General features: G+C 42.6%; 2 protein-coding genes across 2 annotated transcripts in view; one reads left to right on the forward strand and one right to left on the reverse strand.

Annotated features, from left to right (window-relative positions):
* LOC311126316 (formin-2-like) overlaps positions 1-13,090 on the forward strand; it is a gene marked incomplete at its 5' end in the record, with an annotated part of 29,812 nt that extends 16,722 nt beyond the window's left edge. Inside the window, 10 exons of the mRNA XM_084200325.1 lie at positions 910-1,001; positions 1,103-1,232; positions 1,570-1,716; positions 2,057-2,116; positions 2,684-2,804; positions 4,657-4,749; positions 10,041-10,092; positions 10,982-11,131; positions 12,481-12,562; positions 12,957-13,090. Of these exons, the coding sequence (XP_084056451.1) occupies positions 910-1,001; positions 1,103-1,232; positions 1,570-1,716; positions 2,057-2,116; positions 2,684-2,804; positions 4,657-4,749; positions 10,041-10,092; positions 10,982-11,131; positions 12,481-12,562; positions 12,957-12,983 (954 nt within the window). The remainder of the gene's footprint in view (positions 1-909; positions 1,002-1,102; positions 1,233-1,569; positions 1,717-2,056; positions 2,117-2,683; positions 2,805-4,656; positions 4,750-10,040; positions 10,093-10,981; positions 11,132-12,480; positions 12,563-12,956) is intronic.
* Positions 13,091-14,923: 1,833 nt separating this feature from the next.
* Positions 14,924-15,478, reverse strand: LOC311126313 (gremlin-2-like; the record flags this gene model as incomplete). Its single annotated transcript, XM_084200323.1, has 1 exon — positions 14,924-15,478. One exon carries the CDS (start codon positions 15,476-15,478, stop codon positions 14,924-14,926), a length of 555 nt encoding a protein of 184 aa, XP_084056449.1.
* Between the last annotated feature and the right edge of the window lie 327 nt (positions 15,479-15,805).

Raw genomic sequence — 15,805 nt, forward strand, 5'->3', positions numbered from 1 at the left:
GAATTGATGACAGTGACATGGGTCAGTACAATAATAGCACCTCAGGCTACGTTCTCACAGAACCCTTTCATCAGAAAATAATCTTGACTTGAAGTTTAGTGCCATACATGGGAGGTTTAGAAAAACAGAGTTGACCAGAAATAAAGGATTGTTCACATAGCAGTGACCTTTGGTCCAAAGTCATTTTCCAAAAGGTCACCTTTCTCTGTAATGTCACATGCAACTTTCTCTCATACTATCACAGCCAAAAAGAAATGTACCAATTCATAGATCTCACCATCATATCTTCTTGTCCACAAATTACTCCTCACGTTGGTACACCCACAAGTTTAAAAAGGACCTGTTTCATGTTAAATGTATTTACACTTTAAAACATGTTGTTAACCAGAACCAGAGCTTCCCCTCGCGGACCCAAGGCAGAGTGTGTTGAATACTAATTCACCCTGTGTTTGATGTGCTACTGCTGATTTATTCCTGGGCCAGGCTCTGGAGTCAACGTCAGGTCCCCTAGCCTGCTTCCTCAGACAAGCCTGAAGTCATGAGAGTTTGCTTACAGAGTTTACATTTCTCTGTGTCTGACGTTTTATGGTTTTGCATTCTGGATCAGACCTGTCAACCTCTATTGTCTTTGCCTTTGTTAAATGAGAGGCCATCTCTGTCCTGGTTTATTTTTGTTCGACCACCTTGTACTAAACTGTGGTTTTGTGTCGGAGAATGGGCAAATATGTTATAAATCGAAACCATACTATAGTGTTTATAAAGTATCTGCAAGGGCTGTATTTGACCACATTCAGTTCCCTTCTAAGTGAAAGAACAGGGTTTGTGTGCATGTACAGTATATCTCAAGCACAAGGTATTCTTTTGTGTTTCACTACTGTTACCCATTATCACACTCTTTACCTATTTCAGAGAGCCCAGCAAGACGAGATGGAGAAGATTGAGAAGCACATCAAGTCATCCAAAGATAAGGATGACAGAAAGCCATTGGACAAGCCTGAACAGTGAGAGCAAATGTTGGCCAAGAAAATCACTATTTCAAAATGGGGTCTGGTTAAGTCTTTTATCACTATCATCTTGTTCTTGTTCTATCCTCTTCTCTAAGGTTTCTCTTCCAGTTGTCCCAAATCCCCAATTTCTCAGGAAGGGTGTTTTGCATCCTCTTTCAATCAACCTTTGATGAATGCATCTCCTCCATCCTCCGGAAAGTTGAAATCCTTCAGAGAGTGTGTACTGTGAGTCTCCTCTACATCTGTCTGAAAACAGCCTGTAACGTTAGTGGACAATGTAATGTACAGCCATGCATCCAGAGTGTTCGGTGCATAAGGAATGAGAGCCATTATCTCTGCAGAGGGCAAATATTGATACCAGATGCACTGAAATGAACTATCTCTCGCTCTTCTTCTGTTTTGTCTATTTCCCCCTCTGTCTTCTCTATCCTCTCTCTTATATATTCTGTCTCTCATTTCCCTTTCTCCTCCTTTCATTTATCCTTCTCTACCTGTCTTCGTCCTCCCCTTCCTCTAACTCCCTCAACTCCTTGTCTCTGTCTTTCCCCATGCTGTGTATCAGATTCTGCAGAGAGGTCAGTGTGTGATGCAGGTGCTAGCTCTCGTCTTAGCTTTTGGGAACTTCATGAACGGAGGGAACCGATCACGCGGGCAGGCTGACGGCTTCACTCTGGACATCCTGCCCAAACTCAAGGACGTCAAGAGCAGTGTGAGTGTGTGTTGAGCTCGGACCATAACTGCTCTATTACGGTGCTTAGGGAATGGCTTTGTCCCCAAATGAGTGGGTGACTGACTGCTTGTTAGACTTTTGGTGTACCACCAGTGGTGTCCTGTAAGAACATAGTGGTCAGTGTTTTCAGTATTGGAATCCCAGAGAGGTGCCCATAAAGAATATAAGACAAGTTACCAGCAGAGATTTCACTTGTGTTTGATGCATTGCTTTGCGGTGCTGAACTTCTAAGTGAAAACATTCTGCTCTAAAATGATTAGATTAATGACAAAAAGGATTTACGGTTTATTTATTTGGTTTATTTATTTCTCTCTTTCAGGATAACTCTCAGAGTCTTTTGTCATACATCGTTGCTTACTATCTAAGGCACTTTGATGAGGTATGTTTTAGTTCCTGTTTATTTGAACCCCTTTCTGATTTACTCTGATTTGCTGAGATATCTTTCCAGACCCCTTTTCATCTTCCTTCTCGCCAGAGGATAGCGTGGCTTATTTTTTAATCAAATTATTTATTTTCCTTTCCCCCATTTTGCAACAGTTCCCTCTCAGTTCAGGCCGACCTGTACTACGTTAGCTGGCACAGGATCCAAAGGGGGCCTATTGTAAATAATTAGGTTAGCCAGATGAGATGAACTCAGCCGAGAGTATGTTGCCAACATCAACCTACATGACACTGTTCTGGGCTCCTAATGGCTCCCTGGTAACACTGATGGACAGGATAAACGTATTCTTCGATTACAATGGCTCCTCTCTAGCTGATGACTATAACCACTACCACCATGCAACCGTATCTTATTGGGAATGTTTGGACTACTGATAAGATACTACTGATATCCCAATCTTACCTGAGATGTATGCTGGAGAGGGTTGCTCTGGTCTTTGATGATGATTGACTTTGACTGTGTGTGTGTGTGTGTGTGTGTGTGTGTGTGTGTGTGTGTTGTCAGGACGCAGGTAGAGAGACCTGTGTCTACCCTCTCCCTGAACCCCAGGACCTCTTCCAGGCCTCTCAGATGAAGTTTGAGGACTTTCAGAGAGATCTACGCAAGCTAAGGAAAGACCTCAACGGTGAGACTGGCTCCCACAAATATATTTTTCTCCATTGGAGCTCCATTTGCAAACCTTGGACTGTATATCACCAACACCAGGTAGTAAACCTGAATCAACGTTGATTATGACAGGTGTCACATCATGTTTATGATCCATTGTGTAGAGTTTATGAAAGTATAACTCGGGTGAAATGCATCCCTGTATCTCTATCATGGGAATTTCTTCCAAGTGTGCCCAACCATAGTGCTGTCTTGATCACGGAACAGGGTCAACAGATAGCATCTGTTTGTCGTACAGACCACCAAACCAGATGGAGAGTCAGGAGCTGACTCCTGTAGAATCCGCTAGGTGCGCTTTTACTGTCCTCACAACACAGAGATCCAAACAAGCGAGGTTCAGAGGGCTTCTCCTACCTGTGTGCCCCAGCTCAGGCCCCTCAGAGTGGGTCAAGGGCCTGGAGAGGCCTCCTTATTTATGCAGCACCCGCATACTCACATGGGGTGGCGCGCAATTGGCCCAGGTTAGGGGAGGGAATGGCCGGCAGGGATGTAGCTCAGTTGATAGAGCACGGCGTTTGCAACGCCAGGGTTGTGGGTTCGATTCCCATAGGGGGTATGAAAAAAAAAAAATGTATGCACTAACTAACTGTAAGTCGCTCTGGATAAGAGCTTCTGCTAAATGACTAAAATGTAAATGTAAATTACAAACCATAAGATCTGAAGGTCCCATAATTAAAACCTTCAAAACTATCAGTGTACTGGGTGGGTAGCAATAATGTTTGACAGCCATCCAGTAGAGCAAGAACAGAATATAGTCTGTGTATCCTTTTTATTATAGTTCAACCTAAATACTAGGTCACTTCGCATATAATACAAGTCCAGGTAGCATTTATGAAAATGTTTTGGAGGTTTACAGGGAATTACTGCGATCAGGCTTGGCTGAAAGTCTGTAAAGTCTTTTCCCAACAAAAAGCCCTGATGAAGTGTGGAAATGAGATTATACACTTAAAGCCAAGCTCATTGGTTGAAAACAAAATCCCTGTGCGACCGAATTAATGACTGAATGGGGAAATACTTATTATATTCATTAGTCAGTCCTGACTCATTCAACACTTACAGCACGTTATAGGGGTCTACAGGTGGGGAAACATTAACGCTAACAGAGTGCATCTATTTTATATGTGTCGATCAAGAATAATCACCCAAATCTCCTCTGTTCTCTATCATGTTTTATGTATCTTACTGTTAAACCTATTGTTTTTTACTGCACTGCAATCAATCTTCTCATTATTTCTAACGCGTGAAGATCGGGTTGCCCAGGTCCATTGGGAGGCTGACTCACTTACTCATTCCCAATGGCAGTGTACCATGATGGCGTACATAAATGCTTCATCACATACTGTAGGGTTCTCTTTACTTTAGAGCTGAGTGTTGTAACAGATGTGGGCTTCGATGACAGTTGCCTTGGGATTAGGTTAATTAGTAGGCGTCCCACAGCAGTGGGCTTGTATGGCCCTCAGGACAACAGCTAGCTCCACAGAGGGGGCCATATGGTCAACCAATTAACTCCGAGAACTCTGGCAGGCAAGTTTTTGGATTCATCATGGCCGCTGATGGACCGTGACTCTGGGGTGCGTCAAGGGACGCTTAAGGGGTCTGCAGGTTCCAAGGGTATCACTCATTGTTTGGAGAAAAGTATTAGGGTGAATGGGAATGCATCATTACTGGTTAGTTTGCCGTTGCCCAATCCATTATGTATGGTAATTAGCCCCAATTACACAAACAGGTAGAGTGTAATATTGCAATGTCAAAAATAGTATTTACAAGCTGTCTCATTCTTTTTCTTCCTTCTTTGTGCTCCTCCACTCCAGCATGCTCGGCCGAGACAGAGAAGGTCTGTCAGGTCTCTTCTGAAGAGCACTTGCAACCCTTTAAAGAGAAGATGGAGGAGTTTCTGAGCCAAGGTGAGTTTCCGAACACAGAGTACAGACAGGCAAGAGGTGAAGGTGCCCCAGTTGTGGTTACTTGACAAATGACTCAACAATCACTGAGGCCATTTTGGGTTGTGGCTGAGACAAATGGACCATTGATCAATGATAAGGGAAGCCATTTTGGTTCTTCAAGTGAGAGTCAAGCTTCGAGACGGGTCATTGATACCCCTTATCCTTGGTGCAACTAAAGTGTAGCTGTCCCAAAGATGGAGGCCAATAACTAATGCCTCAGATATCCCACTGGATTATGTTCAGTGTCAGAATACCTGACATGAGGAAGCCATCTTGGATCTGTGTTAGAGAATAGAGTGTAGAGATGGGCAGTTGATCATCATGCTAACCTTTGGTTAGACTGCACTGCATCTGTCCTGCCAAGACTGATATCTCAGTTGCTCTTCTGGTTAATGTACAGTGTTTGGAAGGAAGACATGTAGAGACCATCATTCTACCTGCTCAGACCTGCACCTTGTGACTATTTGCACTGACTCTCCACACATCAAACCCTTACACACAAACACACACAAGCACACACACACACACACACACACACACACACACACACACACACACACACACACACAGTCAATGCAGCTGTTCTATTATATACTATTTATTCAACTGCATGACCAAGTCACTACCCACTTTATATTGTAAATACAGTCATACTTGACATAGCACACATATATTGTTACAATGCATACTATCTTCTTCTAATAACTTATTTTATTATTGTACTGCAATGTTGAGGGAGTTAGCATTTCACTGCACCTTTTATACCTGCTATAAACTGTGTATGTGACGAATGCAATTTGATTTGATTCAACGCAGTTTCCATGGAGACCTCTGCTTATCCCAGACTGCATTGAATAACTCAAGGCTATTGTTTCAGCTTTGTCCCTATGTTATGATGAGCTGTAGCAGCACCTGTTAGCTGAGCCTTTGACCTGTCTGAAGGACATTTCAAGAGCAGACGTACATCCAGGCCAAACATGAACACATAATGAGGACTACAGGCGGGATTGGACCCTGACAGGGTAGATAGTGTAACTGTAATGGCAATCTGGTTTGTCCTTGTCTTCCTCCTCCTGGTCATTCTTCACCTCTTGTCTTTCCCTTTTTACTGTATGGCCTCTGGGAGAGCCTCCTCTCTCAACTTCACTCGTTTACTCTCTCGTTCCCTCCATTCCTCCCTCCGTCATATCAGGAAATCAAATAAACACTTGGAGGAAGCTGTTTACCCTGGGAACAGTTAAAACAGGGATGATGAATTAGCAGCGGAAAGAGCGCTGATGATGAATCCACCTAGCGCCTTCCCTCTGCGATCGGCCATGTTTGTTTTCATTTGACCACAGTGTGTTTGTTATCACCCTCCCTCCCAGAGCCTTTCAACAACCTCCCTTGAAAGAGTACCTTCACCACTGCATCTCAGTCCTTTTAACTTACTTAACTCTGAGGTAAAGCATAGAAAACTCTGTTTAAAAGAATGGAACTATGCTCATCATAACAGACGAAGTAAGGTTTGGTTGTCATGTCTATTAAAACATGTAGGATGACATTCTAGGCAGTTTTACATAGCAGGGTATTTCTAGCTATCTGTTCCCTTTCTTCTTGTAATTCTGAGCTCACTGGCCCTTCTCAAGTGCTGTTCTATTCAAATGAGAGTTGGTAATCTATAACACATGCTCTTCCACTATGTTGCTCACTGTCCTTGAGTCCAACTTTAAAGGAAGCCTGGATGAAAGCGTCTCTCCGAAATAAATATTGGGTTTTCCCTTTGATGCAAATGACGAGGTTGTCCTCAGAGAGAGGAATGTTCGATGTAACACTGACATGTGACTTGGAAGGCTCCAGACTAAATTCGCTGGGTGCCTCCACTGCGGCAAAAAAAGAGCAACAACAGCAATGTCTTATTTGTGTTATTTCTATAATTTCAGACCCTGGAGTTAAACAGTTTCTGGCTCCACGGTTTCTACCACTCTTGTTTATTTTCTGACCATGAAACTAACCACAGAATAACACTGAAAGGGGACTCGTAGGAACGGCACTGTTTGGTCTAGCTCGATTTTCCCCGCTTGTTTCACAGATTCTCATGCATGCGATGCCTTTGATGGAGTCTCTGTGCCTCCGAACAGAACATTGGCCATGTGATAATCTGTTTCTGATGGAAATATTAAGATTAGTAATACTGGCTGCATGCTCTCTTCAGGGGACTGACTACTGCCTTGGCTAGAAGGGTTGCCTACTCATACCATGTCAGATAAGATTTATTCTGTGTTGTCCTAAATCAATTTTTAAACCTCTTGGTATTGTACTGGGGCGGCAGGTAGCTTAGTGGTTAAGAGCGTAGTGCCAGTAACCGAAAGGTCGCTGGTTCTAATCCCCGAGCCGACTAGGTGAAAAATCTGTCGATGTGCCCTTGAGCAAGGCACTTAACCCTAATTGCTCCTGTAAGTCGCTCTGGATAAGAGCGTCTGCTAAATAACTAAAATGTAAAATGTAAATGTACTGACATGTGTATATAAGGCCGGTATTAACTCACCCTATACAGTGCATGATGTATGAAATTCAAAATGGATTCCATACTTCTTTGCTGATTGTTATGCTGTTGCATTGATCTGATGACATCCATCCTGTTCTGATTTCTGATTGGTTATTGATGAGCAATAGGAAGCAGATGTAGAAGAGAGCATCAGTTATAGGATGATTTAGTACAGGGAGCCGTGGACAAAAGTGATCGTCCCATTGTACATGTCAGCGTTTCTTAGATGTCGCTCTGGCTTCAATTACACGCAGCGATTTGATGTTCCCTGGATAAAGACAGGCCGAAGATCCATGCCAAGAAAGATTCCTAACCCGTCTGCTTTAGTGGATGTCTTGGAAAGCAATGAAGAGGTTTTAGGTTTCTATGGATTTGGATGCTACCCTTGAAGGAACTAAGAATGGTATCTATCTACTAGCAGGATTGTGTGTGAAAGCAAAAGCAATATAGCTGGAGAAACACGCAGATGAGATTGACTGGGGTTTGAACCCGGGTCGTCTGCACGCCACAAGACTGTTGTTAGTCCAAAAGCAAGCGTGGTTCACCGAACCACCTAAGGTACAGTTCACCTTAGCTTTGACATCCTTGTCTGCACACTACAAGACTGTGTCAGCCCACTCAACTAAAACGTTGGCCTATAGGCATTTTCTCAGGTAGCTAATGCAAGTCAGGTCTCAGACAAAGATTGGTTCACCAGAACACCTTAGTTACAGTATCACAGACTTCCTCAATATCTCGATGAAGTTACTGCACTGTAAAAAAAAAAAGAAGAAAAAAAAAAGATATTGATTCAATGTACAATTGTAAGGCAACCAGCTGCAATAGGATTGTGAGTTTGCTCAACAAAATGTTCACACACAAACTTTTGTTGTGAGTTTGCTCAACACATTTTTTTTGTTGCAAACTCACAATCCTATTGCAGCTGGTTGCCGTACAATTGTACGTCGAATCAACATATTTGTTTATACAGGGTGGAAGGAGAGAGAATTATGAAAAAATCCTCCTAAGGCTAAGGATATCCTCTGGAATTCCTCTGAGTTTGAGGATATTTCACAATAATTCCCTGAACTCATTAATACTAAATGTACACAAAGAACACTTGCCTAGAAAACCATGGTGTTCATTTGTCAGTGGTGTCACCGCAGTCAGTTCAACACACAATTACATGAACTAACCCTGAAAATGACAGCAAGTGTTATTAATGGTGATGTGTGAAATCCTGTGCAAACTGTCTATAAAGGGGAAACCCAGTCATTCTGCCTATATGAGAAATTGTTTAAGCTACACTACTTGGACAAAAGCTTGTCGAACATCTCATTCCAAAATCATGGCCATTAATATGGAGTTGGTCCCCCCTTTGCTGCTATAACAGCCTCCACTCTTCTGGGAATGATTTCCACTAGATGTTGGAACATTGCTACGGGGACTTGCTTCCAGTCGGCCACAAGAGCATTAGTGAGGTCGAGCACTGATGTTGGGTGATTAGGCCTGGCTCGCAGTCTGCATTCCAATTCATCCCAAAGGTGTTCGATGGGGTTGAGGTCAGGGCGCTGTGCAGGCCAGTCAAGTTCTTCTACACCGATCTCGACAAACCATTTCTGTATGGACCTCACTTTGTGCACTGGGGCATTGTCATGCTGAAACAGGAAAGGGCCTTCCCCAAACTGTTGCCACAAAGTTGGAAGCACAGAATCGTCTAGAATGTCATTGTATGCTGTAGCGTTAAGATTTCCCTTCACTGGAACTAAGGGGCCTAGCCCGAACCATGAAAAACAGCCCCAGAACATTATTCCTCCTTCACCAAATGTTACAGTTGGCACTATGCATTGGGGCAGGTAGTGTTCTCCTGGCATCCGCCAAACCCAGATTTGTCCGTCGGACTGCCAGATGGTGAAGCGTGATTCATCACTCCGGAGAACGCGTTTACACTGCTCCAGAGTCCAATGGCGGCGAGCTTTACACCACTCCAGCCGACTCTTTGAATTGTGCATGGTGATCTTAGGCTTGTGTGCGGCTGCTTGGCCATGGAAACCCATTTCATGAAGCTCCCAACAAACAGTTATTGTGCTGACGTTGCTTCCAGAGGCAGTTTGGAACTCGGTAGTGAGTGTTGCAACCGAGGACAGACGATTTTTACGCGCTAAGTGCTTCAGCACTCAGCGATCCCGTTCTGTGAGCTTATGTGGCCTACCACTTCGCGGCTGAGCCGTTGTTGCTCCTAGACGTTTCCACTTCACAATAACAGCACTAACAGTTGACCAGGGTGGCTCTAGGAGGGCAGAAATTGTATGAACTGACTTGTTGGAAAGGTGGCATCCTATGACAGTGCCACGTTGAAAGTCACGGGCCATTCTACTGCCAATGTTTGTCTATGGAGATTGCATGGCTGTGTGCACGATTTTATACACCTGTCAGAAACGGGTGTGGCTGAAATAGCAGAATCCACTCATTTGAAGGGGTGTCCACATACTTTTGTGTATTTATCAATACTGATAATAAAACCTTGTTCTATAGCTTATGTGTAACCGGCCGCATTGTTATCATCACCGCATTGTATCTTTATGTTTTCCATAATAACTGAACTAGTAACTACAGTAGCTCATGGGATGGAGTACCACATGTACAGTATATAATGATCCATTACTGCTGAACTCTGCATACTGTCTGATGTTATCCTGTTGAGTGGCTTGCTATGCCTATATTCTGACTATGTTTTCTCTCACAGCAAAAACTCATCTGGAGGCACAAGAAACACAACTAGAGAACACTCATAAGATGTAAGAATACACCTGATGTGATTTTTTCAGATGTTAGAGCTTCAGTATGATAACATTGGGACAATGATAATGTTGTGTCACAACAGCTTACTAAATTATCAGCTAAGTTCACTCTTTACTGCGCTGTGTCAATGTTTAGATCCCCAGGCTACATGGAACATGTACCTCTACCTCTAGATGGCCTTTACTGCGGGTCATGTGATAGACTAAAGGTGTCCAGTGTCTGGGTTGTTTATCCAAGCAGAGCCAGAGTAGACAGCGTTGGCTCCAGGCTTCTGTTAACACTAGGCAGGAATGTGTTCCCCCCAAACTCCAGGGTATTGATCAAGCACAAAACCAGGGCATTTGTCACTTTCACGTGTGCTCTCTCTTCCTCTATTTATCTTTCTCTCCTGTTTGTCTCTCTCTCTCTCTCTCTCTCTCTCTCTCTCTCTCTCTCTCTCTCTCTCTCTCTCTCTCTCTCTCTCTCTCTCTCTCTCTCTCTCTCTCTCTCTCTCTCTCTCCTTTCTTTATGTGTTTGTCTCTGAGACTTGAGCACAGTGAGATTAATTTCCTTTAAAGGTTTTATAACCTTTTCATCTGGAATTTTATGTGTGGAGGGAGAATATCACTTTTATGTTATCGACTTAGGAAAGAATGTGATTGTGGCAGCTAATACATTCTAGTATTTCTTTGTGTACTGTTCTGAAATGTCCAGTCACCTTTACTTAGCATACTTCCATATCAAGTGTTTTTGTGAAATGCTCTTATTTTTCTAAGATTAACTTTCACATTTCACATATTTATTATAAGCCTGCAGGTTTCAAAATAACTTAGTGTTTCTGTAATCTACAGTTGTAATTTGGGTATTTTGGGTTTGATGTAATGTTTTTGTTCTTTCTATCCTCAGTTTTCTGGAGCTGAGCGTGTTCTTTTCAGTCAAGGCCAAGGCGGGCGAGAAGGAAGTCTCTCCCAACACGCTGTTCTCTGTGTGGCATGAGTTCTCCACTGATTTCAAAGAGCTTTGGAAGAAGGAAAACAAACGGAGGTTACAGGAACGGTAAGGATTGGTGCAAGCGGTGTTTTGCAGTCCTTTTATGTGTGTTGAGTCTTATCGTATTCAATGAAAGACACTCTTTGCTGGGTCTAACTTTGTGGAGGGTTGTACAATGTATGTTCTGACCTTCTACAGACCTACCATAGACCTACCATAGACCTACCACAGATCGACTGTACGGTACATGTCAACTTTACTACTATATCTCCCTGGAACACAATGAACCTACTGTTTCACATTCACCCTCAAGCACACCAAGCACATTACCTTGACAAGCCAAGTGAAGTCATCCGTCAGCTTAGTGTGTAGAATAAAGCACCTTGACTGAGGTCAAATGTAGTGCACCTTGAGCTCTTCGACTCCCCTTGAAACAATAGAGAAGGCTGTGTGTTGTAACAACCAAGGATGCTGTGGCAATCAAACACCATTAATCCCAGAATGGAGTAGATGTTTTATGTAATCATCTCGTAGAAGGGAAATGGATCAGACAAACGTACATTTTGATTCCTATAGATATATTCATATTTCTATTGAACCTACCCTGTGCGGTCAATATCAAGCAGAAAGTCAGGAGTCGCCATAGATGAGAGTGTTGAATCTTCAGTGTTGGAATGAATGATCCCCAAACATGAGTTTCCAATAGCATGCATCACATGTTCACTATTAGATCCTATCAGAGTCATTCAAATTCATAGACAAGATAAGAGAGAGAAGGGTTGAAACGACCCAGATCGGTTTCTTAACCTCAATAATGAAAAGAACACATGAGCGATTCTGTTAGCTTCCAGTGGTTTGATGGGTTTAGAGATAGCATTTGAAAAGTCAACAAATGCTAATTGTTTCGTTCTGCTGGATGTAGATTACATTGTGATATGTATTTGTAAAATAAAAAGTCATGTCTTGTGTTTTGTTCATTTGCGGAATGATGAAAACAAAGTTGTATTCATTAACTATCTAGACAATTTAGACATTTAGACTCCCCCCCTCAACCTGACTTACTACAAAGGCATACCAAATTTGGACAAACACGCACACACGTGAATTTACTGGTGTAGAATGTATTTTTTTACAGCGTGCAGTGTTGAGAGTCAGGCCACTGAATGGTTTAAAGCTGGCTCTATCATCACAGTGGATCAGAAAGGGGCTTCTTAAAACATTGGAACTGGTCACCCATAACTTTCTCCTGTGTAAACAGCACAGACCCAAACCTTGCCTGGAGAACCTCACTGCTGAATTGCCTGACCTTTTACTACTGCTATCATACCTTATCTCCATTTCTAGGAGAAGGTACATTCAAATGCAAGCGTGTGTATATTACAAATGCATGGCTGAAACTAGTGGTGTCTTTTCAGACTGAAAATGGCAGAGGAGGTTTTCAAACAAGCCAGAGAGAAGGCCTCGTACAGCGTCAAACCCAAACAGTCCTCTGGAATAGTGAGTTCTCTTGTAGTCTATTTTTCCTTTGTCCTAAATACTTTTCTCCTAACACCTTTCTGTATATCTTCTGTCTCCTTATTCCTCATAATATACAAATGTAGGAACTTAATTTGACCTTTAGAAAATAATCTTGCAGCAATAGGATTTTAATGTATAGTCAATTTATGTAAATCACGAAGCTCATCTGCATGGAAAATTCTCAGCAACAAAGGAGTGATCAAATGAAGATCATACATCTGTATTTTCCCCCTTCTCACTCCTCGTTTTAAAAATCTCCGTATAAATCCCACCCGTCACCACTTTATTTTAGTGTCAAAATGCAGGGATTAATTCATTTACGTGCCCCATTGTAATGTCTGAAACTCACTTCCATCTGTTTTGAATTCCACAGAAAGCCAAACTGGGTCAGAAGATCTGAGCCAATGGACTGGAGAAGTCTTACCCAGGAAAGTTTGCACAAGTGAGATCAACACAATCTGATATGTCTTTTTAGCTATTGTAAATAGTTTATTTCTGTCATCCAACTGGTTATACATGTAAGTATGCCCAACAGGTTGTTACCGTGTTGGAAAGTTTGATATAAACACAGTACCATGCTTTGGCGCAGTCTGTCAATGAGAGATTTCCCCCAAGTCCAAAGAAAGTATTGTGCTGTCCAAAGTAAGTATTGTAGAATGAATTAAACAGTTAATTATTTTTGGACAGATGCCATTTTAATGAGAAATGCATCGTTTTCCAGTGAGACACACATGTTGTGGTATCTAGCCTATCCCCTGTAGCATTTGATAGAAGACACCAGTTAAGACAATCATGTTTCTATCCAATAAGCCATTTCTATCCATATCTGCACTGCCTTCCACTATAAAAAGGAGCACAAGAGTGAGCTTGTATATATTTGCTTACCAGACAGCAAGTGCCTTTATAGCATACTGAGCTAGTTAATGACAAATGAGCCAATGAAATGAATCTACATTACTCTGACAATACAACCTGTATGGAAACCAGACCTGCTTAGTGAAAACCTGCATTGTGACAATCATCAGTTTATCATACATTGTAGTTTCATAGAAGGATGATACATGATGTACAGTTGTAGTTTATGCAATAAATCATGAACTTAACCATGACTTGAGCTTAGCTGCTAAGGTATTTAGTACTAAGGTATTCAGTACTAAGGTATTTAGTAGGTCATCAGGATTTCACATCATCCTCTATTGTTTTTTATTATGGAACCATAGCTACATGTTGAAATAATATTATACAGTGAGAAATACTGATGTAAAATATAACTCTAAAAAATAACATTATCCACATTACATGTAAAATTATATGCAATCTGTATGTGACATATCATGTATGATTTGTATGTTTGAATTGTTTTCCTGTACTATGTTCTGTTGGAGCCTTGTAGAGCTGTTGGTGACTGTGTCCCCATGTGCAATAACGCCTTTGTTCCTGATAAAATACTATTTATTGAAGATGAATCATCCTGAAAGTCTTTATCTGAATAGTTGTTGAGCCTATTCTTCTCAACCATCATTAGTCAACCATATCCTTTAATGCCACAACATTGTTTGCATTCAGACCACACAGATGTTTCACATGAAATAGATTTTATATATATTTATAGCTAATTATCTTTTGACATATACATATATATTTATAGTACAACAGTTATACATAAAATAATAATATCATTTATTTACTGGCTAGCTTGATATTTGTGTGAAATATTTCACAGGTGGCTCTGAAATCCACAGGCAAATACTTAGACAGACTAGGGGTCTTTCTCTCAATCTGAAGCCCTATTGGCTGGACAGTTCCCCCAGGTAAGCCCAGTCCACAACACAACACAACATGCCATAGACAGCTGAAGAGCTCCACTTTCAGTCTAGAACTTGGTGCTGTGTTTATGGTTTTATATGTCCCTTCTAGAGCCAAAGGCCAGCTGAAAGGGGCCTTCAGTCCATGGCCATAGGTAAGGTAATATTACCAGTTTGTATAGAGTTGAAGGACCCAGTGGTTTTATATGACTGACTGTGTTGAACTGAAACATGTCTGTGCTTCAGTTGGTGTTGTGCTATGCTTCCATTTATGTCTTCGCTTTGCAGTTTCACCATAGCTGTCCATATAGTCAAAGGTCTAATAGATGGGCCACTCTGTACTACCAGTACCTGTAGGGTTCATTTAGTGTGACCAGTAGACCTGTGTACAAAGTGATGATGCAGAATAGTCCAATATAAGGGAGAGGTACTTGTCCCCTGTCATGTCTATGCTATTCATGTTCATGTTAACATTCACTTTCACAGTCACATTAGTGTCCATGGTGACTGTCATGGTCTGGTTCCGAAGAATTCCTCACAGTTTTCCGTTACCACTCACGTCCACCGACATACAGCGACACTGTTTGACACGCTGCACCTTGCGATGGCGAAAGGCCGGTTGCAGACCTGGACAGTCCAACTGCACAGTGAGCTGCGTGATGCGGTGCGGCCTGCAGAAGGAACAGGACTGGAAGGGCTCTTGGGCCTTGTTGTGGTTCTTCCGGCCGGACCCTGGGCCTCGATTTGAGCTGGGGCTCATGTGGCGGGGGATGTAGAAGGAGTTACACTGGCCATAGCAGAAGCGGTTGACCACTGTACGACTCCGGCAGCCCTCCTCGCTCACTGTCTGGCGGAGGGGTTGCGTCTTGCACCAGTCACGTCGGAGGTACCGGCGCTCCGTGACCACCAGGGCCTCCCGACTTGACGAAAGGACTTCGGGTTTCCGCGGCAACAGGCGCTGACGCTCCGACAGGTTGCCTTTGGTCTTGAAAAGTGAGGGGATGGAGCCCTGGGGGCGGGGCTTCCTGGTCTCTGTGGCAACACAGAGCACCCCAGCCAGTAGGACCGGGAGAGTGATTCTCCAAAACATTCTGGGAAAGAGTAGACAGAAAGGTTAGTTTCAGTGCTACACAACTAAGATTGAGCCTTGTACATAAACAGTGACTATACTGTGACTAGAATGTATTGGTTTAAGAATGTAGCGAGGTTGAGTCTACTGGGTATGTCTCAATCCTGAAACTATTCCAGTGCAACAGCACTCCGTCTGTGTGTGTATGCTTTGGTGTTTAGCCTATGTATGTGTGTGAATGTTCACGTCATGTTGAACTGCCCCCTCCTCTTTCGTCTGCCCTTTAAGGAATCATTGAGTTAATCAATCGATCATCTTGTCAACGTCTCTGTGTCAATACTTCTATTT

The sequence above is a fragment of the Coregonus lavaretus genome (genome assembly GCF_964263955.1).
Source record: "Coregonus lavaretus genome assembly, contig: HAP1_SCAFFOLD_2536, whole genome shotgun sequence".
In the NCBI taxonomy this organism is placed as follows: Eukaryota; Metazoa; Chordata; class Actinopteri; order Salmoniformes; family Salmonidae; genus Coregonus; species Coregonus lavaretus.